The sequence below is a fragment of the Morus notabilis genome, unplaced genomic scaffold (genome assembly GCF_000414095.1).
Source record: "Morus notabilis unplaced genomic scaffold, ASM41409v2 Scaffold2035, whole genome shotgun sequence".
Taxonomy (NCBI): domain Eukaryota; kingdom Viridiplantae; phylum Streptophyta; class Magnoliopsida; order Rosales; family Moraceae; genus Morus; species Morus notabilis.
In genome coordinates this window covers 43,430-70,470 of record NW_010360448.1, presented here as the reverse complement: position 1 = coordinate 70,470, position 27,041 = coordinate 43,430, and the positions used below count along the sequence as shown (strand labels likewise).

At 31.5% G+C, this 27,041-nt stretch overlaps 2 protein-coding genes across 2 annotated transcripts in view; both read left to right on the top strand.

Annotated features, from left to right (window-relative positions):
- The first annotated feature begins 18,119 nt into the window (after positions 1 to 18,119).
- On the top strand, positions 18,120 to 21,541 carry LOC21402856 (AP-3 complex subunit delta). Its single transcript, XM_010096429.2, has one exon. The coding sequence runs from the start codon at positions 18,396 to 18,398 to the stop codon at positions 21,315 to 21,317; it is 2,922 nt and encodes a 973-aa protein (XP_010094731.1). The 5' UTR covers positions 18,120 to 18,395; the 3' UTR covers positions 21,318 to 21,541.
- A 3,872-nt stretch (positions 21,542 to 25,413) lies between these two features.
- LOC21402855 overlaps positions 25,414 to 27,041 on the top strand; it is a 2,993-nt gene continuing 1,365 nt past the window's right edge. Inside the window, exon 1 of the mRNA XM_024164516.1 lies at positions 25,414 to 25,764. Within this exon, the coding sequence (XP_024020284.1) occupies positions 25,414 to 25,764 (351 nt within the window). The remainder of the gene's footprint in view (positions 25,765 to 27,041) is intronic.

Genomic DNA, 27,041 nt, shown 5'->3' with positions numbered 1-27,041 from the left:
ACATATAATTTTTTTACTACAGTAAAAAGCTCTCACATAAAGTCATATTTTAACTCGAATTAAAAACTCAAATCAGCGAACTAGAAAGCACAAGTACTGCCAGCTATACTTAATATATGAGAGCCATATATATTATTAAGCAATTAAGGACAATTATGACTTGTATTAAACAATGATATTGACTGCGTTTATGGTTGTGTCACGATGCAGGCTGTTTCAATTATCTATTGTTCATGGTCAGTTATGGTTGCTGCCAAATTGTCTTTCCACGAGTGATACAGTGATATGATCACATTTGTAATCCCGGGAATATAGTAAAAAAAAAAAAATTCATATGTCAACCTCATAAATCTTTGTCTTTTAATCTCGATCAATAGGAGTCTATTATAATAGCGTGTTTAAAAGATTTTGTCTTCGTAAATCTTTGAATAATTGTGTGTCTCTTCAGATTTTTTCTTATTGAAACTCCGCAAGTATTATCCACTTGAGCATTAGTGGTCCTGGATTGTGATTGAAATTAAGTCACCATATGAATTAATGTTTGGATTCTCTTATTTGAAATACAATTACTTTTTTTTTATAAAAAAAAAAGTGTCGATCTTTTTATTTTTTTAATTATTTTTTGAAAATTTACTCTCTTGTATTATTATTATTATTTTTGAAAATCTCTTGTTTTACTCTTTCAAACTAATGCTATTGTGGAATTTCTCTTTTAATTGTGGCAATATTTACATAGAAATCGATTAAAAAAGTGAGAATAGTTGGTTATGATCAAACCTTACCTAAGATATGAATATTGGTACCAATGGGTTGTTGGTATTCAGCCTAACACAATTAGGTCACCCGTATAAATTAACTTCTTCGTGACATCATGTTTTCTTCTCTTTAAACATATATAAATACTTTTTTTTTTAAGCATTTACAATCGTCGTAAACTATTAAAATTTATAAGCATAGGTACAACTAAGGTTACACAATGAATATTTATAATAGTTAGATTGGATTAGAGACGATGAAGATCTTAACTTTTTAAAATTAAAAATAAAAATAATGCTTTAAATTAAAAATAACTTTTTCATAATTTTTTCTAAATTTATTAATCTTTAGTAAAGTGATGAGAAGAGTAAATTTGACATTTTACATATTAGAAAATGACCTCAAGTTACTAAAAAATAATTTTCTAAAACGTGAAGATATCAATTTAAAATTACTAAAAACAAAATGTACTAAAAAATAATTATATTAAAACATAGGATACCAATATGAAATTTTCCCTTTAAAAAATTTAATCGGTTAAGGACTTTTCCCCATAATATTTTAGAAAAGTATGATGCTACTTTTTGATACTTACAACATGTGTGACATTTATTTTATTTTGATGAAAGTTGGGGGATATTTTCTTTTTTGAATTTCCTGATAAATATATAATGTAAAATGATTAATTGCCAGGCTAGTACATATTAGCCACTATGTGATAATTAAATCGTAGGAAGAATGAGAATTTTATGGTAGGTTATGAAAATTATCCAACCTGCAGGTTTTTACTTTGAAACATCATATTTTTATTAGATTTATCGGGTTTACATGATTTTTTATGTGATTTTTACCCGATTCAGCGTTCAAAATAATGAAGATCATACTGTTGAATATTTGTAGATTTCTCATTTTTTGGCAAGAAGATTATGTTATACTTTCTAACTTGTCAACATCCAAGTGTTCGAACTCTCAGAGAATTGGTAAATTAAATGTAAGAAAAGCACCATTTTAAGATCTTACCTTCAAACATGCCAAAAGAAAGCAAAAGGGCAAAAGAAGATCAAAAGTATATATGGTCCTATTGGAGCATAAATAAGTGAGATTCTTCCATTCATCAGCTTATCTTGAATTTTGTCTTGAGGGACGGGCATGTGTTTTGCCTAAGGTATGGCACGCAACAACCATTAAAGTATTCCATAATCTATTAACTGAAATGATCTGCTAAAGATACACCACTAAATTACTTGTCATTACAAAATCTCCTCTTTAGTTGGAGATTCTTTAACTAGGCCACCCCACAATATTCAGTCTTCAAACATTTTTCTTTTTTAATTACTTTCAAACCACTCAACTTCTAACTTTTTTTTTACTTAGTTGCTTTAATTCTCTCACCACTTTTGCCATTATCCTTCTTTCCTTTCCTTTCCATTTCTCTGTTTCATTATATTTAAAATATTTTAACCCACTTGGGACTGAATATTGTGTTCTAAGGTGGTCCGTTCGGTTCGTTAATTCGAGTTGAGATGTGATGTTGTGTGAGAACTTTTTACTGTAGCCAAAGAGTTAGATGTGACTGTTTCTGAGAGCTTTTTACTGTAGTAAAACTTGAATTCTAAACTCGAATCAGCGAAATGAACGGGGCCAAATCCTCTAATAAGAAGTTTTTTTTTTTTTTTTTTTTTTTGAATGGACCGAGAATAGGTATAGATTTATACCGTCTTCAAAGTGAAGAGATAGTAATTTTCTTTAATTGATGTGGCCTTGACAAGCTGGGAAATGTAAGTAGAGAACTAGCTTTATAAGCAAAATTCTCATATATATATATATATATATATATATATATATATAACTCTCTCTTGGTGCGCGAAGGCCGCTTGAGGTGTTTCGGGTATGTCCAATGTAGACCGCTAGAAGCATCAGTTCATGCTGGGGAGGACATTTTTATACCTAATACTAGGAGAGGGAGGGGTAGATTAAGAATTACGTGGACCGAAGTTGTTAGGAAAGATATTCTAGATCTAGGCCTTCAGAAAAGTTTAATTTTGAATATAGCTGTGTAGAAAAGTGAAATCCATATAGCCGACCCAAATTAAATTAGAATTAAGGCTTATTGTTGTTGTTGTATAACTCTCCCTTCCTCCCTCCATATGTCTCCTGCACATTATTGAGAATTAATTCTTGACCGATCAGTCATGTGATAGTAGATAGACGCCTCAATAAGTAAATTACCAAACTTGCTACTTATAAAATAATAAATAAGCTTTCAAATTTAAATTAAATCCGTGGAGAATCAAAATTCAAAAGAGATCTTATGTCTTAAAATATAAATACTAGATGATGACAAATGGCGAACCTTATGCTGAAAATTGCGTTTTGTTTTGCAGGTATGAGGTCTTGTCGAGTTCATCTTCAACAAATCAATACAATGTGCATAATCATCAATACTAGGTTATTTTCCTTTTCTTCTTCTTTTTTATGTTTTCTATTTTATGTTTTGTTCTGCTTTGTTTATTAATTTTTGTTCGATACCAACATAACAGTGCACTCTTGTCCCATCCCAAAAATGCACAAGAGATCATCTCTTCATACCATAATGATGCCTAAGTAATAAAAAGTCCCTAGCTTTTTAAATATGTTTATCATTCTTTGGTTTTCGTTTTTAAAAAATTAAATAGTTAAAGACCATATCCAATGTAAATGCTAATGTCAATATTATATTTAACATTAAAAAATGTGATATAGTATATAATTTTCATTTTTCCTCCGATGCATAATACTATTTGAAATGCTAAATTTACTTTTTCTTAAAATCATTAGGTGCGTTTGAAACTCGTTCTAAAATGATTTTTGTATAAAAATAGAAATGAAAACGTTTTCAATCTCAAACATAAATCATTTTTAAAAATGTGTTTGGTAGTTTTATCAAGAGATTATTTTCAGTATAAAAAACCCATTAATATCTCTCTCTCTCTACTCGAGAAAGGAGAAAATGAAAACAAAAAATGGACTAAAAGTCGTTTTTTATTTCTCTCATTTTACACTAAACCAAAAAATCGTTTTCATTTCTGTTTTTTGTCTTTGATTGTGCCAAACGTCATTTTGAAATCGTTTTCATTTTTTCTTTCTCAAAAAACGTGAAAAATAAAAACAAGAACAATTCCAAACACGGCAATTAAGTTTTAAAAGTTGTAAAACTGAACTTTTATTTTTAAAATAATTAAAAAATGTAAAAGTTACGATGATTACATAAAAAAGTAAACATTTCAACCAATATCAATTAAATGTTAAATTTCCCATATGCCACAAAGTATAGCATATAAGAAATTTAGCACAACAAATAATATTGCATTAGAGAGTGTTTTTGTACTCAAATACTCAATTTATAATTGACACATTAATTATAACATTGCATTAGAGATGGTTACTATTTTCTTTATCCACAATCAAATATTCTTGTTTCTCCAACAAATAGTTTCTTGTTTCATTTGCCTTTCACTATTTTTTTCCTTTCTTAACGCTATATTATTAGATTATCTTCACTTCAATATTAAATTAATGTGTCAATGTCAAATTTTAATATTTGAGTGGAAAAGTCACTCCCAATACAAGGATGTTTTCTATGATTTGACTCACACTACACTTACTCGTGAATTTATCAGAAACTACAACAAATGCTAAATTCAGTATTTGATCGTTATTTGATATACTAATTTTCTCATTTAATCATTACATTATTTTTTTTTCAAATTATTTTAATATTAAAAGTTCAATTTTATAAGTTTCAAAAGTTAAAATCATGATAAAAAGTAGATATAATATTTGATATAGCATTATGCATCAGAACACAAAATAGAACAACACTTTAAATATGCTATTTTCACATTTTTTATTAGTAAATACAACATCAGCATTTGCAATGACGATGGAGAGAGAAAAGATAAAAAAAGGAGAAGAAGAAGAAGAAATTGCCGAGAAAAATCACTAAGAATTTCATATTTTAATTCAAACAGGCTAAATTGTGTTGAAATGTCCAATTGAATGCAAATCGATTTCATTGTTTTCAATTCTGAACAAAAAATTGTTTTCTATTTGTTTTTTTTTCATTTATTTTTCATTATTTTTTAGTTGCAAGAAGTCATACCAATAGCATAAATGATGGCCTTATAAGCAATCAGTGACTTTTCAAATATCTTTCACTTTCATTGGCCTGTGCTTGTATCAATTCAATTTGTGGGAAAAGTTGAGTAGCCTACTATTTTCTTTATCCAAAATTATATTGTCCCATTTTCTTCAACAACCATCTCTTTTTGCCTTTTATTCTTTTATATTTTTCTTATCATTATGTCTCAGGGGTTGGTAAACGAGGTAGGTTTAGAGGCTTCAGTTGAGAGCCAAGGGACAAATACAATGCTCAACAATCTCATGTTAGATGTATTTGATCAAATACATAAAAAAAAAAGAGCATTCTAGGTTAGGATGAGAAAAAAAAAATCCTATATCGAAAGGGTTTTATTTTGAACAATTATCACATATGTATAGTGGAATTTTGACAAGATTTAACCTTTAAAACATTAAAAAAAAAAAGAACAATAAAAGCGAAGAAGAAGAGAAAAAATACATATTTTAGGTCAAACAGGGGAAAGGAGTTGGGAATGTTAACATGTCAATAATACTGGTGATATAAAATAATAGCTTTTGTTTTTAGGGATCTTCTCCGGTAGGCAGGTATGATCAATTTCTGATCGTTAGATATGATCAAAATTACATCAAATTAAAAAGTATGCAGAACAAAACAACGTCTGATATAGATATAACGACTGAAAAGTAGAAAACTACCGGTAGTTTATTTTCCAGTCTTAACAGAAAAACTCATTTTTTTTTATCAGAAAAAGAAAAAAAAATGGAGTCTTTATAAGTAATTTCATGCCGGCACATAGGTAGTATGTGGGAAGGGCAAAGAAAAACAAAACTGATAGATTCTGGAAATATCAAATATGTACAAACATTCCACACGTTGGAGGCAAAATATACTCATGATCACCACTAGATTTTGTGAAGCAAAATTCTTCAATTTCTGAAGAGTCAGATTTTCTGAAACTCATTTGGTTGAAAACGAAATCTGCAATGTGGTGCCAGATTGGTTCCACGTCATGGATTTCAGTGGGTTCTCAATCCAGTTCTCCCTGAAACTTTATCAGTTAAAAACCAATTGTCATTTTCATTTCTTTTTGCTTTTCCTTTGTTCCCTTCCACTATCTCCCAATATAAAACATGATAAGGCTTCTCAAATGTCACTATATAGACAAAAAGTTTTGTTACCTCAATAAAACATTGGCATTTTCTGCTAGTGCTCATGGTAGTACAAGGATTGAGGTCAATTTGGTCATCAACATTATCCAGCAAAGTAATCTGTCTAGTGCCTCCCAGGTAAGGATACAGATAAACACATACAATAAATTTTACACTGAGTCATTCCATCAGGAATATATGCATATATAAAGTTCTTTTTTCGGATATATATATATATATATATAAATTACCGAGGTATTATTTTGAACCGTTAGATTTTTATCAGGCTCTATTAATTTTACATATTTTTCTCATTTTTATGTTAGGTTTAATGTTCAAAATCATGTAGTGTCCATGAGAATAACTTGCTACTATTTAAAGCTTCATTAACTTATTGATGCGGGTGCTCACTTGAACTTGAGGGCAATCTATTTGGTACAGGCATTAAAGAAGTACCTAAGTATATTTGTTGAGTGCGCTCATAAATTCGTAAAGTTCCAAATAAGTAGTGTTTGGAGTGAATTCCTTAGTCCACTCTTAGACGGTGTTTAAAGGATTTCAATGTGCTTAACCCATCAATTGTGATTTTTAAGAGTAATGTTTGCATCACTCTATATTTGTTGGTCTCTTATCGATTGTAATTTTTGGGATGAATGGTTGCATAACTCCTACATCATTTATTGTATTCTTTATGCGAATTCTGTACAGTACGTGTGAAAAATACCTTCACGGAAAGATTTAGTTTTGAAGTGTCGAATCCATATCAAGTTCTTTCCCTTTTGCATACTTTTTCTTTACGTAAAAGCTCCAAATTTATAAAATAAACCTAATTCAGAGCTAAATTGGTTTAAAAACTAGCAATTCTTACGGTCATAAATATGATCAGTTCCTTCGAGCTCACTTCTTTTATTTATAATTCCTCCTTATATATAGGTATTCAAAATAGAAGATAACTTGAGATGGTTCTCATTGAAATCACTCCCTTTCAGCTGTAAAAATAGATTAAGTCTCGTTCATTTCACCGATTCGAGTTTTTAATTTTAATTTTACTACAGTTAAAAACTCTCATAAAAAGTTACATCTAATTTTTTCTACTACAGTAAAAAACTCTTACATAAAATCACATCTCAACTCGAATTAAAAATTTAAATCTGCGAATTGAACGATACCTTAATTTACTAAAAGTTGGTTGCCATGGTGAATAGAACAATAATTACCCAGGCGATAAGCCGGCTTTTCAATTCGCGGATTTAATTTTAATTTTATTACAGTTAAAAACTCTCACAAAAAATTACATCTAACTTTTTCTGTTACAGTAAAATTTTTTTACATAAAATCACATCTTAACTTGAATTAAAAATTCAAATCCACTCAACGAGACCTTAATTTAGTAGCTGGTTGCCATGGTGAATAGAACAATAATTACCCAGGCGAGAAGTCGGCTTTTCAAAATGGATACTGCATAGTTACTTAAAACATGAAAATTAACAAGTCGGATTTTTTTAATTCCAAAGAGAAGCTTTTAAGCAATGATTGGTATCGCTACTAATGTGCACGCAATTATATATGACAGTGACTTTCAACTAAAATAGGAAACCGTTCTTTTCTCGAAATGAATTATGATTAGTGAAGTTTAAATCATTGTTTCTGGACTGTTATCATGATGAATGCGAGATTCTTTTCACTTTTAAAACAAAATGGTAATTTGAGTGGCAGCCTCACTTTGAATTTTTCTATTCTAATATAAAGAACTATATATTCTGAGAAAAACAATGGATATTAAAACTGCAAGTGATTTAACATTACTCAACTTGCAGAAAACAGATTGTGAAATCAAATTAATGATATTTTGTCTCGAACATTACGAGATTTCTGTGGTAGGGTATGAAAAAGTACTTTATCAGTGCTGTTTTGAATCGTTAAATTTGCATACTTCTTTGTATTGATGTGATTTTGATCAAATCTAATGTTCAGTTAAAGTACCTTATTGTAAGAAATTGATGTTAAAGAATCTTTAACAAGGATTTTTGACCAATATTGATCACAGCTATTGCAGTAGTGAAAACTCCTCCACATTATTTGCTGGATGAAGGGAAGGCAATAATAAGTTGTGCCTTTCTGAAGAGGCCATTAAAGCATTTTTATTTCTTTGTTAATTGATCTCAAACGTACCAAAAGCATAAAATAAGATACAAGCTCATTTTCTCTCTTGCATGCATATAGACCTGAAATGCAGTGCATAAACAATGGAAATCGAATATGTTATGGGTTGTTCTTTTGGAGTGTAACTTGAGTGTAGTTTTTGAGTTAAATTTGAGTTATAACTTGAGTTAAAGTTATAATTTGAATAAAATTGAATAAAATTAAAACTTAAAAGAACGGAAATTTGAATAAAATTGAAATTCGAGTTGTGTTTTTTTTGAATTTTTTAGATAAAAGAACGTGCCCTTAGTAACTAATTTCCTTTGTTGTTTTTGCTTTCAGGGTTAAGTGAGCATTTTTTTTTTTCAAAAAGACTGATTTTTTGTTGGGTTTTTTTTTTTTTTTTTTTTTTTTTTTTTTTTGGTGAGTATGACTAGGCAATGCACAAGAACCCTATTGAGTCTCAATGCACTTAAAAGTAGCAACTGGTGGAGAATTACACACCCACTGAAGTGAACCATTTTTGGCTACAGAATTAGAGATTTTTAACTCTTTTTTGAGTAAGGGTGAAAGTCTGATTTAACCCCACTTAATGTGTCTGAAAGTGAGGGCAATAAATATCAAACCTTTCTGGCTCACCACAACAAACTTGGATCTTATCAGATATAGTTGGTTGGTTAAAGTATGGCCTTTGTTGTTCTCTCATGGCAAAAAGCCTTTGGATTTTGTTATTTATGCACTCATTTTAACCCAAAAGAAGAAGCACTACAATCTAATCTTCCATAGTGAACATACATTAGGACCACATTGCAACTTGTAATGGCCTCGACCAAAATGCTAGCTAGTTCAGTTTTAGGTGTTTGAAAAGCAACAAAACAGAACAATAATGATACCTCTTCCAAGTTTAATTTTGAAATAAAATGGATAAGTTAGAAGCTCAGCAACCAATTATTACAATGTTGCATTTAAAAGCCTACTCAAGCTATTTGGTCCACCCACACTCCTAGGCTATGAATATAAAATATTTCCTGGTCACACTGAGCATCAGGAATATTCCCATTCTTTTTCCTATTTCCGGAGCAATTACAACAGTTTTTTTTTTTTTTTTTTTCCTTCTCTCCTTTTTATTTTTTCATGGAGAGTTTTTCAGGTAATCGGTCATAGTTTAATCTGATCAAAATCACATTAGACTAAAAAAATATATAGAATAAATAGATTTTGATACATATATGATTATTGAAAAATAAGAGACTATCAGTTATCTATTTTTACAGAGACTACAAGAAGTCTTTTTTCATGAAGAGAAAATGGATAAAGCGGACCAGAACGAACTATGTGCAAATTAACACATAAAACAAGAGTAGGACAATTTAATCAAATCTTACCACTTATGAAAACCATGCTATAACTTTACTCGTGAGTTAAAATTCTGTAGAAAGGTTAGAATACCCAAAATTTAATTGGTGAAAATCTACTATATTCAGCACGTCATGGTATGTATTATCGCATTGTACAATATAACACAACCACGCACCAAAATGAAATGCTAAATTAACTCAAATCATGATTCTAAAACTACCATCTCTTGATTTAAGGTGATTTAAACTCCTGATTTTAAATTATAGTTTCAAAATTATGATTTAAACCTAAAGTTATGAATCATAATTTCTGATTTTAAAATTATAATTAGAATCACATTAATTTAAATTATCGTACCAAACGAACTCTAAATAAGAAGTGGTCATCCCAAGTCTTCTGGCTTTATATTGCCGGGCCCGATGTGGTTGACCAAATTTGCTTGGCATCATTAGTAACACCATAATTTTGCCATGACCGTACCATGTGATATGCTAATAGATTCGACTTCCAATTTCGTAATGGCCAAATAAGACCATAATTGTCAACCCATTCGTTTTGATCCTGTTGTCTACTCTGTCACTTATATTTGGTCGGATGGAGAAAGAGTAAGATAGATGCATGGATTGGAAGGATAAGGCATACAAAGAAGGGTGTTTTTACTTGCTAAAAAAAAAGGGTGTTTTTACAACATGGTTTCATATCAATATCAATGGTGTACGTTTCTAATTGTTAGTCTGTTTAAAATTAAAATGAAACAAAAAAAAAGTACAAGAAAAAATTTCTGATATAGATCTCACTGTTGAATAACAGAGTTGTACTGTTAGTGTATTTTTTTTATTTATAAAAAATGATTCTTGTAGATTGGTAAGAGAGAGTGGGAGTAAAAACATATAACAGTAATTTATCTAATTATCAACAAGGAGTTGTTACAATAGTAAGGATGTCTTTTTTACAGATAAAATACAGGATGACACCAATATTTTTTTTTAATTAACAATAAATGTTATTTATTTAATTATTACATTATTTAGTTCATTATTTGTTAATAAATTTAGGAGGTAGATTAGTTTTCTTACCTTGAATCTGATGGATTTTTTTAATTACAATTCAAAACTGTACAGCCGAAGGGACTTCATCTCTCCTATGATGTCTTCTCATCATGCCATTGCCAACTAAACAATAAAGGCTCATTTGTTTTGCGGATTTGAGTTTTTAATTTAAATTAAGATATGATATTTTTTAAGAGTTTTTAACTGTAATAGAAAAAAATAAATGTGATATTTTTTAAAAAATTTTAACTGTAAAAATTTAAAATTAAAAACTCAAATTGATAAAATAAACGATGTCTAAATTAATACTTATTTTTCCCCGGTTATCTCTCCCTTCAAGAAATACACCTTACAGAAACTGACATATTACTTCCTTTATCTGCTAGGGGCGAAAAAGAAAAAGGAAAAAAAAAATGGCTGTAGAAGTGTCATGATAATCTGTCCAAGTGGACATGGATTGAATGGAAGGAAAAATCTTTAGGTTATGCCGACTTTTTATATTTTTATTCCTGAAATATGAAAGTCACTGGTCACATTTGTTTCATGTAAAATTTCTTAATTGTCATGCAAAAGTACATGTTTGAAGCAAATGATAAATAATCTCAATTAATTTGGTTAATATATTTTAACCTCTTCATGTGCTAAGTACGACTTTTTTTTTGGTCCATTTAAGCGAATGATAAATAATCTCAATTAATTTGGTTAATATATTTAAGCAAATGATAAATAATCTCAATAATCTCAATTAAGAGGTACATTGTTGTTCCACTACCTTTTTGCACCTTGAAAGACAGTCTCATTCTCTTTTCAAAAGGATAATGAGTAAAATAGCAGTAAAGTGATTATTAAATTATAACATATTTTTTAAATATAATAAATCATAATATAATTTGATATTTTAAGTTTTAAACATTATTAAAAATTTAAAAATACTACTAAATTTCATTTTTCACTTCACTCTTCCTCTTTAAACATCTATTTTTTTTAAAAATAACAAATTATAGCATATTTTTATAAAATAGATAGAATATAGTCAAGTCCACCATAATCAGGACTGCCACTAAATTTCATTTTTCACTTCACTCTTCCTCTTTAAACATCTATTTTTTTAAAAAATAACAAATTATAGCATATTTTTATAAAATAGATAGAATATAGTCAAGTCCACCATAATCAGGACTGCCGGCCGGCTCCGGCTGCCGGAGACTATTTTTCGGTAACCTGTGACCATTTTTCAGCAACCAGTGACTATTTTTCAGTGATTGTTTTCCGACGACTATTTAACATTGTATTTACTGATAAAATACTGCATTTACCATTTAATATAGTATTTACTAGTAAATACTATATTTATCAAAAAAGTCGACTACCGACTCCAGTGACACTTCAACACTATATTTACGAGTTAATACCATATTAACCAATAAATACTGTATTTACTAGTAAATATCATATTTACTTGAAAATCCGGCCACCGACTTTGGTGACCATTTAACATTGTATTTTCCAGTAAATATCGTATTTACTAATAAATATCATATATATCAGAAAATTCGGGCACTCATTTCGGCGACTGTTTAACACTATATTTACTAGCAAATACCATATTTACGATTTATCCAAAAATTTGACTATCAACTGCAGAGACCGTTTAACACTGTATTTACCGGTAAATACCGTATTTACTAGTAAATATCATATTTATCTGAATATCTCCCCACCGACTACGGCAGCAATTAAACATTGTATTTACTGATAAATACTATATTTACCGGTAAATATAACAGATTCTAAATTGTAACTTCTAAAGTATTTACATGTAAATATAGTATTTACCATATTCAAAATTGTAGTTACCAAATATTTAAAATATTTACTGGTAAATGCAGTATTTAGCATATTTAAAATTGAAATTATTAATGTATTTATTGTAAATACAGTATTTACCAGATTCAAATTTATAACTATTACAGTATTTTCAAGTATATACAATATCTATCATATTCAATTTTATATTTATTAAAGTATTTATGGGTAAATATAGTATTTTCTAAATTACTAAAGTATTTACAGATAAATATAGTATTTACCCGAAAATTTGATACGGATACCAGCATCGGAAACCAAATCACAGTTGAAAAACATCCTAAAACATGAAATAACAAAGATCTCAAAAATTACAAAACTACAAAAATTCAAGATCAACATCTCATTGTCTCTCGATCTGTATTATGCATTCTCGGAAAATCCACACATAAATAGACAACCAAACCCAAATTTGGTGATATCTCCAACAAAAACAAGCAAAATATAGAGATAGAACAAACCCTAGGTGCTGAGGTTGGCTCGTGATCTCCGACGAGCTTTGTCGCAGTCGTCCGATGCTTGTCGTCGTAGGCTCGTGATCTTAAAAAACGCCGAGTAAATCTGATCTTCGACGACTGAAAGAGAGAGAGGAATCAAAGAAGTCTAGGCGGCGCGGTAGGCTCTCAATCTCTGAAAATGGTTGAGTAAATCCAAGGTTGCGAGGTAGACGAAGCATATCGATGGTGAACTCTGAGCTTCAAAATGGGCAATGTGACAGTAAACTTCGACCTGCTATGGGAACTGCGAAGAGAGAGAGAGAGATCCACAACACAAGAGAGAGAGTCACTGTCACTGTCGATTTGCCGTCACCGTTCAAATCGTGCTGCTTCTCACAGTCGGGCTGGTAGATACGATGACGAAAGAGGTATCAAGAGGGTAAATTTAGTAAAAACTGTTTTATTTAGAATAAAAAATTAACATATGTCATAATTTACTAAATTTTAAAAAACATGCTATTTACTTTAAAAGCATGTTTAAAATATGCTTTTTAGTGCATTTTCCCCTTTTCAAATCACTTCGGCACTATCAATTTCGCAGCCCATACGAAGGTCCAGCTTCAAGTGCACACCAGCCCACTTCCATTTGGTAATTGGATCGTTAGAACCACTAGCCCAATTTGTTGAAATATTATTATTATTATCGAGGAGAAAATTAAAGAATTTACCTTTTAGGGGGATAGATTTAAATTTTTATCCTTTATTTTTAATTAATAAATTTTAATATCATTATTTAACTAAAAAAGTTAAGAGTAATGGATAGAAATATTCACTTATGTACTTTAAAAGAATATTTATCTTATTTCTCTAATATAAAAGGAACTTGAGAATACCAAAATACCACTCAAGATGGTAAAAAAAAAATATTATTTGTGTCACTCCACTCAAAAGTAAATAATTTATCATTCAATTAATAAAGAGAAAATAAAAAGCCATGATGACACTTAATTATTTAAAATAGAAAAAATTGTTAATCTTATTTTCAGAGTTAAGTCTGGATTTTACCTTTACTCACGTTTAGTTGGAGGATTCAAACCATGTGATTCGAATCATTTTCGATTTACGTAAATTTTGTATAAGAGAAAATACTGTAGCGAATCACGAATCATAATTCGAATCAGGATCAATTTTTGTAGGTCAAACATCAAAGAGAATACTATTTAAATAAGTATTTATCTCCTTTACCTTTTAATAACATAAATAATTGACATGTACAAAATTATGGGATACTTTTCTAAAATAATTGACAATTATCAACAATGAGTTGTTATAATTATTAAAATATTTATCGATAAATATAATATTTCTCATATTACTAAAGTATTTACATATAGTATTTACTCAAAAATTCGATACGGATTCCGGCACCGGAAACCAAATCACAGTAAAAAAACATTCTAAAACATGAAATAATACATATCTCAAAAATTACAAAAATATAAAAATCTAAGATCAACATCTCATTGTCTCCCGATCTGTGTTATGCCTTCTCGGAAAATCCACGCAGAAATAGACAACCAAACCCAAATTCGGTGAAATCTCCAACAAAAACAAGCAAAAAAAAGAGAGAGAACAAATCTTAGGTGGTAAGGTTGGCTCGCAATCTCCGACGAGCTTCATCGCAGCCGTTTGGTGCTCGCCGTCGTAGGCTCGCGATCTTTGAAAACGCCGAGCAAATTCGATCTCCGACGACCGAGAGAGACAGAGAAATCGAAGAAGGCTAGGCAGCGCGGCAGGCTCTCGATCTTTAAAAATGGCCGAGTAAATCCGAGGTTGTGAGGTAGACGAAGTATATCGATGGCGAACTCCGAGCTTCGAAATGGGTGACGTGACAGTGAACTTCGACTTGCTATGGGAACTGGGAGAAGAGAGAGAGAGAGAGCACAAGAGAGAGAGTCACCGTCGTTGTCGATTTGCCGTTGCCGTTGAAATCGCACGGCTTCTCATAGTCGGCCGGAGTAGATACGATGACGAGCGAGAGGAGAGAGAAACGATCACAGAGAGGGAGAGTAAGAAAAAAGGCGGCTGTTTTGGGATGATAGAAAGAAAAGAACAAAACTCAATCAGGAGGATAAATTTGGTTAAAAAAAAATTTATTTAGAATAAAAAATGAACATGCCATAATTTACTAAATTTTAAAAAACATGCTATTTACTGTATGTCTAAAATACGCTATTTAGTGCATTTTCCCCTTTTCAAATCACTTCGGCACTATCAATTTCAAAGCCCACACGTAGGTCCATCTTCGAGCGCAGGCCAGCCCATTTCTATTTGGCAATTGGATCGTATGAGCCACTAGTCCAATTTGTTAAAGCCCATTTCCATTTAGCAATTGGATCGTTAGAACCACCAGCCCAATTTGTTGAATTATTATTATTATTATATAGATTATTATAGAAGAAAAAATTAAAGAATTTATTTTTAAGAGTGTACAAGTCTAGATTTTTATCTCTCATTCTTAATTAATACATTTTATTAGTATAGTTATTTGACTAAAAGGGTTAAGAATAAGGGATAGAAATATTCACCCATATACTTTTAAAGGGTATTTGTCTCATTTCTCTAATATAGAAGGAACTTGAGAAAACCAAAATTACCACTCAAGATGGTAAAAAAATATTATTTGTATACTCTACTCAAAAATAAATAATTTATCATTCAATTAATAAATAGAAAATAAAAGGCCACGATGACACCTAATTATTTAAAATAGAAAATTTTTTTTGAACTTACTTTTAGAGCTACGTTTGGATTTTTACCTTTACTCTTGATCAATTATTGATCAATACTTTTTTGACTAACATAATTATTTAACTAGAAATCAATGGGTCAATTTTTATGGGTCAAATATCAAAGAGAATACTCTTTAAATGAGTATTTATGTCCTTTACCTTTTAATAACATAAATAATTGACATTTACAAAATTATGGGACATTTTCTAATATATATATATATATTTAATAGTTTAATCTTGAGGTCACATGTATAACTTAATGATTACTTTTAGATTCATCTCTAATACTCCGATTATAAGATCGACCCACTCACTCTTAAAGAAAATCTTGGATGTTAAGTTGAAATATGTACAACTTTTTTTTTTTTTTTTTTTTTTCTGTATTTGAACCTAATTAATGGATCTCATATCTATAATCTTATAAGTTATATAGAAGAGGGATACCTACTATTTTATTTTTTGTAGGTAAGCATGTTTGACCTTTTCATTTCTTTAACCTTAAAACTATTATCTTACATTGTTTTTATGCCTTGTGATAATATAAAAAAAATTATCTTATATTTTCGACCACATTAAATGTATATCTTTATATTTCAATGTTAAACTTTTTATCTTTTTCAGTCAACGTTTGATTTTGACTATGAAAAAAGACCTAAATTTCTTTTATGTTTTTGAGTTTTTATATTTTATAGTTCTTACTTTCTTTTCCCTTTAAAAGTATTTAGGTATTTTTATGAAAAAATTGATCATTGATTGAAAAACAAGTAAAAAATCGAGTACAAATTAAAACTAAAGCTAAATGTGATATAATCTAAAATATAATATATCATTTTTTATAATTTTATAAAAAGAAAAAAAAATTCTACACTAGATAATGCGTCTATTGACATCTCCCGTTCTACTTTTCATATACCCTTTTCTAATACTATTATATTACCTATTAATAAAATTACTTTTAGACAACAATATTTCAAGAAAATACTCATTACACACCCTACCTTTAAAAAAAAAAAATATGACCTTCTAAAATTATTGTGCGCTACTTTTTGTGAGAATTTAGTTACAACTTCTCTATGAAATACATATCCAGAATAAACAAGAGATTAATAATGCCAAACGCATATAGTTTTGAGGTAAATTTTTTTTTTTTTGCTAAAACGACAAGAATTCAAGCATTTTTTTTTTTATGAAGTAAGAATATTATTTTTAACAGTTTTTTACTATAAGATTCGGCAACAATTCGACTACTAGTGGTAGAATGATTATATATGACTGTCGAACAATATGTTCTCATGACTGTGAAACTTGTATGATTTTATAACTTATTATGTAACAGTATTAACAACATCAGAATTTCCAAAATTATAGTGATAATTATAGTCTCATAATTGTACAAAACATATAATTTTATAATTTATTACATAATAGTATTGATGATATTATCGGAAGTAATTTTATGATTTTATAGTCTTTTAGGTGACTGAAATTAATATATACACATTGTGTATGTCACGTGGAATTCATATGATTTTAAGTTCATGATAAAAAAGAAGAGTTTCCTTATTGCTTGTGTAAGTACTACTTGTTACTTTATTTAGTTGTAGAGATTTTTTTAAAATGTTTATGAGTGGATTTTATTGAAAATTAAAGAGGGGTGCAATAAGTAGAATGTGGTAGTTTAAAAATGTGTCCGAAAAGAAAAATTGAAAGTGTCAATAGATACATTTTACAGTTAATTATCCTAATCTAATAAACGACACGATATAACTAATGATTGTAATCGTTCCCTTAAAATGATCGTTTGTTGTAGAATATTAACCCAATCCTCAACTACATAGGTCCCGTTCACTTCGCTGATTCGAGTTTAGAATTCAAATTTTTTTACAGTAAAAAGTTCTCACAAACAATCACATCTAACTTTTTTACTACAGTAAAAAGCTCTCACATAAAGTCACATCTCAACTCGAATTCTAAACTCGAATCAGCGAAGCGAACGAGACAGTCTACACTACACGATAATATATTTTATTGAAACGGTGTCGTTTAACAAGGTATACCTGCGATATCTACTTCATTATAAGTTTTAAAACTTCTAAAAGTAAATTTTTAATATTAAAATAATTTTAGAAGAACAATGTTGTAATTGATTAAAAAAAAATTATTATATCAATCAATAAAAATTAAATATCAGATTTGGTATTTGTATAGAAAACATTATTTAATTTAGTATTTGTATAGAAAACATTATTTAATTTAGTATTTGCATAGAAAATAACATTTTATTTTAGAGTGATTTTTTTCCAATTTAGATATAAAATATTTGACATTGACGCATCAAATTACGACATTTGTTCAGAACAGTGCCGTTTTGTCGTTTAAGAAGTAACCTATTTCATTTAGCAAAAAAAAAAAAAAGAAAACAAAAAGAGAAGTAACCCATTTCTCCAACCCGAGACACCAGAAAACCAAACCCGTATCCTTTTCTTTTCCGCTCTCCAGTCTCCTCTATCGGAAACACAGAAGAAAACAACTAAAATCCAAAACAAAAATGAACCAGAATCTCCATTAACAGCGATCATGATCCCCTTTTCTAAACCCCCATAATTCCCAGCAAACAATAACAAAAACCCAGCAACACATTTTCCCAAATGCACCATCTTTGACTTCTTTTTTCAAAATTCTCCAAATCGAACCCAAAATCAATGGCTGGTTCTTCTCTAAGGGACACCCTTTTCCAGCGCACACTGGAGGACCTGATCAAAGGCCTCCGCATGAGCTTCATCGGCGAGACCGCCTTCATCTCCAAAGCCATGGACGAGATCCGCCGCGAGATCAAGTCCACCGACCCCTACATCAAGGCCGTCGCCCTCCAAAAGCTGTCGTATCTCAGCTCCCTCCACTTCTACGGCATGTCCTTCGCCGCCTTCCACGTCGTCGAGCTCCTCTCCTCCACCCGCTTCTCCCACAAGCGGATCGCCTACCACTGCGCTTCCCACTCCTTCAACGACACAACGCCCGTCCTCGTCCTCATCACGAACCAGCTCCGAAAAGATCTTTCTAGCACGAACGAGTACGAGGTAAGCCTTGCCTTAGAATGTCTTTCTAGAATTGCCACTGTTGATTTGGCTAGAGATTTGACTCCTGAGATTTACACCCTTTTGTCGAGTAGTAAAGTTTTGGTTAGAAAGAAGGCGATTGGTGTGATTTTGAGGGTTTTTGAGAAATACCCAGATGCCGCCAGGGTTTGTTTTAAGCGTTTGGTTGAGAATTTACACGTTTCTGATACTCAGATTTTGTCTGCGGCTGTTGGGGTCTTTTGTGAGCTCACTTCCAAAGACCCCAGATCGTATCTTCCATTAGCGCCCGAGTTTTATAAGATTTTGGTTGACTGTAAGAACAATTGGGTGTTGATTAAGGTGCTAAAGATATTCGCAAAGTTGGCGCCTCTCGAACCAAGGCTGGCCAAGAGGGTTGTTGAGCCGATTTGCGATCATATGAGAAGGACCGGAGCGAAGTCATTGGTGTTCGAGTGCGTTAGGACGGTGGTGACTAGCTTTGGTGATTATGATTCTGCAGTGAGGCTTGCGATTGCCAAGGTTCGGGAGTTTTTGGTTGATGATGATCCGAATCTTATGTATCTTGCGCTGCAGGCACTTTCGGTGGCTGCGCCGAAGCACTTGTGGGCGGTGTTGGAGAACAAGGAGGTTGTTATTAAGTCTTTGAGTGATCTTGATCCGAATATTAAGCTCGAGTCCTTGCGGCTAATAATGGCGATGGTGTCTGAGGGTAAAGTGACTGAAATTTCCAGGGTTTTGCTCAATTATGCTCTTAAATCTGACCCTGAGTTCTGCAATGAGATTCTGGGGTCGATTTTATCAACTTGTTGTAGGAATGTATATGAGGTCATCATCGATTTTGATTGGTATGTTATGACCTTGGGAGAAATGTCGAGGATCCCGCATTGCCGAAAGGGAGATGAAATTGAGAGGCAGCTTATTGATATCGGTATGAGGGTGAAGGACGTAAGGCCAGAGGTTGTTCGCGTCGGTCGTGATTTGCTGATTGATCCTTCATTACTTGGTAACCCTTTCTTACACAGAATATTATCTGCTGCTGCTTGGGTTTCAGGGGAATATGTTGAGTTCTCAAGAAATCCATTAGAACTAATGGAGGCACTTATACAACCTCGTACAAATCTCTTGCCGTCATCGATAAGAGCAGTATATATACAGTCTGCCTTTAAAACATTGATTTTTTGTCTAAATTCTTACTTCTCGCAATCGGAGATAATTTCTTCCACCTCATGTCTTGATAGTTTGGTGACGCCCGCGTCACAGTTCGTACCTGGAAGAGATTTTCAGGAAGGTTCTGATTTGGCAACAAATAATGCTTCTGCACAGAATGAACAGGAGGAAGGCTTTAATCCAAGGGTTTTAAATCGATCATCTGATGATATCTCTGGAGATGATGGTGAGGAGATTGGTGGTGCTTTTTGTGGTCAGACATCTCGTCTGGCTTCATTGGAGATGAATGTTTTGACTGATGAATCTGTAACGAACGTGTTAAATAAAATCGAATTGGCGATTGGTCCACTATTAGGTAGTCATGATGTAGAAATACTTGAAAGAGCACGGAATTTGCTTTCCTTCATTGAGTTGATTAGGAAAGATATAGCAAATTTTTCAAGTCAGATGGAAGAAACTTTGCCAAGGGATGAAACAGAAGCTTTCAAAATCATCAAAATGATGCAAGATGCCTTTTCTGATGAGCTTGGTCCTGTCTCAGTGACTGCACAAGAAAGAGTTCCCATACCAGATGGTTTAGCGCTCAAGGACAATCTTGAGGACTTGGAAACAATCCTTCCTGACGTCCAACTACCTTCGTCAATTTCATTTTCTCTCGGAAGTGCTCTTCAAGATGAAACAGCTGGTGTTCCTTTTCCAACAGTTCAGAACAAAGAAGATTCAGAACCGTCAAATGAATCTACTTTTCTGCTTGCAGAACACCGCAAGCGTCACGGGTTGTACTATCTTCCTTCGGAGAAGAATGATGTATCGAATGATTATCCACCAGCTAATGACCTAAAATCACAGGGCAATGCAGAAGATCTAGTTAAGCTTACAGAGCAAGCACTTGTTCCAAAGAAAAAGCCAAACCATGCAAAGCCAAGGCCCGTGGTAGTGAAATTAGATGAAGGAGATGTAGTGCCTATTGCAGCCAAGCGACAGCCGAAGGATGATTTGCTCTCTGATGCTGTACGTGAAGTTCTTTTACCTAGTGACACCAAAGCCAGTTCATCACACAATAAGCCATTGGATAGCTCTTCCATTAAGAATAAAGGGAAGGAGAAAGTAAATGTTGATACTCCCGAGTCGAAAGAAGATTTGAGTATAGACAAACAGGATAATAGAAACCAAAGTTTAAGAAAAAGCAAGCACCAATCTCATGGGAAAGATAGAAAACACAGAAGTTCAAGGAATGCTGGTGATGAAAGGGAGGAAAGGGGCCAGGAGGGGAAGAAAAAGAGTAGTCATCGTCACAGCAAGAATAAAGGCCGACAAAGAACGGATGTACCTCAAAGTGTGATTCCGCAGACACAAGTGATTCCAGATTTCCTTTTGTGACGTGGAAAAAAGGTTCTGATTTGTTGTTTGTTTTCGTCTGCTGTTGAGTCCTTTGGCTGTTATCCTTTTATTTTACCATCACGAGTGCCAAGGTTAATTTTACTGTACATGCTTTTTTCTTATACATTTTGTTTCTATTTGTTTTGTGGTTGCCTTGCACTCTTGAGTTGGTTTTCTATGTTACACTGAGTTTCATTTGAGATACAAAATTAAATTTGTTGTATGCCCAGTTCGTTCTTTTCACTGTTGAAGTGTTTAGATAAAATGTTTTAGTCTCGGCAATTGAAGTTCTTTCATTGGAAATCAAATATTTAGATGTTTAGTCATTCTTTCATGGTTTTATTTCACACGTATGTGATTTTAATGTTGCCTTCTATTGTCAACTAACTTGGCTCTCTTATTATCTGAGGTTGGTAACTGAAAAAAGTTTTCATTTTGTAATCTGAAAAATGCTTAATGTTGCCTTCTGTTTGTTTAGTATATTAGGTTCACCGCCTTTTGATTTGAGGCTCGGAGATAAAGCTTTTGCTCCCCGATCTGTTTTCCATAATCTACTGAAGTCATTATAATAGAATGAAGCTGAATAGCTGTGTAGTCAAATTCTGTAGCTGAATGTTAATTAGTATTTCCTTGATTTGTTTTAGACCCGATTTCGCTTGGTGGGTCCGGTGAGTATCTGTGTTAGTAGAAAAAGCAATGAAACTATTTGTTCTTGATTTACATATTTCTCGAATTCTTTGTCAATTCTTGTCCCAAAAGTTGTGAAATTAGTTAATTCAAATACTGTCTCTTCAGAAACAATCAAGAAGCTGTTACACTGGCTGGTAGATGTCAAGCTTGAATACTTGGTAAAGTGTGACCAAAGTGTGAAGAAACATATTGATATTATAAACTCCACAGAATTTATATTGTAAAACAATAGTTAAAGAGGTTAGTGGAAGATTCAGTTCATTGTATGCAGAAATAAAGGGGGGGTTTGGACTTGGACTATGCTGAATTCTTTTATTTCACCATCCAAACTTCACAATCTTGAGCCAAAAAGAAATCACGATATAAGTAGGGGTTCTGAAATATACATCTTCTGGTGGATTAATGGGATTGTTACGCGCAGTTAAGTTTGCAGGAATTGCAACTTGCATATGGAGGTCATTAGAAGGTAAAAATACAAATTATGCTTCGAGTAAATGACATCTACTTGATTCACTAAGCTTAATCTGTTATTCTATTGGGCTTTCCAATCCCCTGAGATGTAATCTGATGGATTCAATTATGGTAGATTAGAGCCCTAAATCAGGGCAATATTAGGCTGAAAAATGTTTTTTGTGATAACATTGGAGCAACTTATTTGCCTGTTAATCCGATGTTTCACTCTTGTATGAAGCATATTGCCATTGATTATCATTTTGTACAGGATCATGTTGCAAAAGGTTCTTTTAAGGTGTCTCACATTGCGTCGAAGGACCAACTTGCTGATACACTTACAAAACCGTTGTCCTCCTCTCTGTTCAACCAAATTGGCTCCAAGATCGGTATCTCCAATGGGAGCACTGTTTTGCGGGGGCGTGTTAGCGAACGCTCAGAAACAACTCCTCCTAAGTCTCTTGCAGTTGCAACCTTAGAAACTTCTGTAAAATCTCCGGCCCTGAGAATATGTCAAGCTCAAACAATCTCAACAACTTAAATAGATCATCCCTAGTTTTTAGTTTCTGCTGGTTAATGTATTTCCTAAAAACTAGCACTTCAGTTATACTTGTATATATATCATATGCTGTAATCAAAATAAATCAATGAAGTCATTATTCAATTTAACCAAACTTTATATACATTAGGGGCTGTCCTTTTTAATTATAGATAGGAACTGTTTTTAATTGTTGGTTTAAGTTTTCACAGTTTGATTAGTGAGTGTTTACGCAGTACATTACTGTTCTAATAAGTTTTCAACGGTTGAAATTATAGTTCTTATTGTAGTTAAAAAGAACAGGTCTTAGAAAGTTGAAAAAAAGAAGAAGCTGATTTTATTCTTCTAGCATGAGAGGTGTCCTATCACGTAGCACACACCACATATTACAGAATAACCAGCGAACCTTACACTATTAGAAAACATATATGATTGAACAATGATAACAAAAAGGGTCATCATTAATGACTTAAAAGAGAATTGTACGAAAGATGCACACTTTTTTTTTTTTCAATGCAAAACTAGGAAGTAAAGTAGGTCTCGTTTAATGCGTTGATTTTAATTTTTAATTTAAATTTAGATGTGATTTTATGTAAGAGTTTTTAATTATAGGAAAAAAGTTAGATGTGATTTTTTATGAGAGCTTTTAATTGTAATAAAATTGAAATTAAAAACTCGAATCGGTGAAATGAATGATGTCGTAGTCTTTATTGAGATTTTTCTTAATTTGATATATATAATATATAAAATAAAGAGAAAATTTCATATTAGTATCCTGTGTTTTTAGTAATTTTAAATTGGTATCTTAACATTTTAAAAAATTATTTTTAGTACCTTGAAGTCATTTTTTAATATGTAAAATGTCCAATTTACCATTCTCATTACTTTACCAAAAACTAATAAATTTAGAAAAAAAATATGAAAAAGTTATTTTTAATTTAAAGCATTATTTTTTTTTAATTTTTAAATGTTTAAAAAAAATTTAGAATTTTTTTAAATTTATTATTATTATTATTTTGGTTAATTAATAAGAAGGGTAATTTTGACATATTACATTCTAAAAAATGGCCTTAAAGTACTAAAAAATGATTTTATAAAACGTCGACGTACTAATTTAAAATTATTAAAAATACATAGTATTAAAAGACAATTATGCTAAAACATAGAATATTAATATATAATTTTCTCTAAAATAAAATAGAAAAAGGCGCGGTAACATCGGCATTAATTGACGGGCTCGTTTAGTTCGTTGATTCAAGTTTTTTATTTGAGTTGTGATGTGACTTTATGTAAAAAAATTTTACTATAATAAAAAAATTAGATGTAATTATTTTTTAAAATTTTTTACTATAACAAAATTTAAATTTTAAACTAAAGCTTTGTTTGGTTGGGAGATTCGAATCATGGTTCGTGGTTCGCTACATTATTTTCTCTCACAAAAATACACGTAAATTAAAAATAATTTTAATCACATAATTTTAATCTATGAACCAAACGTCTCTTTAAGTGTTTTGCAATTTGCAATAGTCTACCAAATTGGCAAGCAACCGGGGAGGGATTCGAGGACATTACGTGGTTAGAGACTTCAAAATGAAGGAAAAGTAACAATGAAGAGTCAACTCTGTCTTGAGTAATCAAAAGTCCATATTTTCTATTTTTATTTTGAGAGAAAGTCCATAATTTTTAGGAGGCGACAACATGACATCTTTTCTCGTTTACATAACAAAATAAAAAAAAAAATTCAAACCTAGTTTGCGCAAAACCCACTTGGAAATTTTAGGTCCAACGGCAATATTGAGAAAAATCTTCCTTTGATAAATGCTGGAGGGAAAGATCGGTATAACATTCTTTGTTGAGGAAGGGCTAGCGGGGCTAAAATTTACAAAATTACCATGTTTATTGGGGTTTAATATATATCTCTCATTAGATTGACATTTTTGTATTTTACCCTCCATTTGATAGAAAATAAAGGATATTCAATAAATCCAAAAAAAAAAAAAAGAAGGAAATTCATTGAGATCTTATTTGAAAGCCAAAGGTAAGATCAAAACACATGCATGCCATCTTAACTTTCGCTTAAAGTTTTGTTTTGTTGTGTTTTTTTTTTTTTGCCTCTCTTTTTTCCACCCTCTGAAATGTTATTATAAGCTAGTTGTAAGTGGTCAAGGCCTTAACCCTGCTTGCATTAATCACAGCCTCCGATATATTTATGCACCAGGCAAACAGAATTTAGCAGAAAAGTTTCAAGCAATGCAAAAGATTTCCATTTCCCGTTTCCAATTAGGCCATGTTTTCCACTTGGTCTTCTTTATTGTTGGCTTATCAGTTGGCATCTCAATCAGCCTCTACTTCAAAAGTTTTTTGCTTTTATTACAGGCCAAAACTATATCAAACTCATCACTTCAAACACGACCGTTTATGTTCCAACTACCACCTTCACTGCCACCGCCACCTCCGGCGGAGCCACACGCCCCTGACCGTGGTAGCGTTGAACCCGAAATTAAGCCGAATCTCCTTCATTACATGAACGACAACGAGTTGTTCTCTAGGGCTTTAACGGCTACTAGCAATAGAAGATCGCCACAAAAACATGTGCCTAAAGTAGCTTTCATGTTCTTGTCAAAGGGACCAATGCCTTTGGCTCCTCTTTGGGAAATGTTCTTCAAAGGTCATGAAGGGCTCTATACCATTTATGTCCACTCACATCCCTCCTACGTTGATTCAACTCCAGAGAACTCTGTTTTCTATAAAAGAAGAATCCCAAGCGAGGTTAGTTTTAAGGTGTGTTTGGTAAATGGATCTAGACATGATTCTGGATCCTGGTTCAGAATCAGTGTTTATTTACAGTGATTCTGAATCACGATTCAGAATCAGTGTTTGGTTTGGATGATTCAGAATCTGATGTGATGTTTTAAACTAGCTCAAATCATGATTCTAAAACTACCACCCCTCTTGATTCAAGGTGATTCAAATCTCTAATTCTGAATCATTGTTTCGGAATCATGATTTGAACCCAAAATCATAAATCATGGCTAGTTCCAGAATCATGATTAGAATCAACATGCTTTAAATCTTCATACTAAACGAACCCTTAATTTTTAATTTTTATTTTTTTTAAATTAACTTCTTATATCAATTCAAACACTTAGTCGAACATTCAGAGTTTTGGAGGATAATCAAGCATATGATTAATTTCAGATACCAAAACTCATTATGTGCATTATATATACATCTGTCACATCGTATAGAATTTGAAACTACTCGGTTAATTTTATTTATATGAAACTTTTATAATAAGAATGGTTGCTTTACCCTATTTCATCATTGGATTACTTTTTAATAGTATGATGTGCGAGTATGAGTAATTATGTATCGTGCATTGTAAATTTTTAATGTGGTCACTGATTACACTATTAAAACACTAATCTAATAATTAAGGAAATTTCTATAAGCATGGTAATTTCTATAGGAAATTACTATAAGAGTTCCCTTATTTATAACCTCATATTAATATGAGAAAAACATGTAGCTTGAGCTAAGGTTTATCTTGGACCAATTGAGCTTCTTTTGTGTGTATATATAAATATGTGTATATATAGACGAGTTTTTAATGGTTATATTTTCATCGGTAGTCAACCGCAAATATAGAAATTTAATGCTGTGACGTTATAAGAATCTAATTTCATTAATTGTCATTAATTTTTTTGGTCAACTATTCAATTGATTACAAGCGTTGGATTAATATCTTGTGACTAAAACCATAACACCCATGGATAAATATTAGAGTATATATATATATATATGGGTGTGATTTTAATGGTTACTCGAATATTTACCCATTAATGGGTATTATTATTTTAACTGTAAGATATTAATCCGATGACTATAATAAATTAGATAGTTGACCAAAAAAAATTAATGACAATTAATGAATCTGGATTCTTATCACACCACGCATCAAATTTCCATATTTAATAATAACCACCAATGGAAACGTAACCATTAAAAACAAGTCCATATATATGTACGTGTGTATATATGTATAT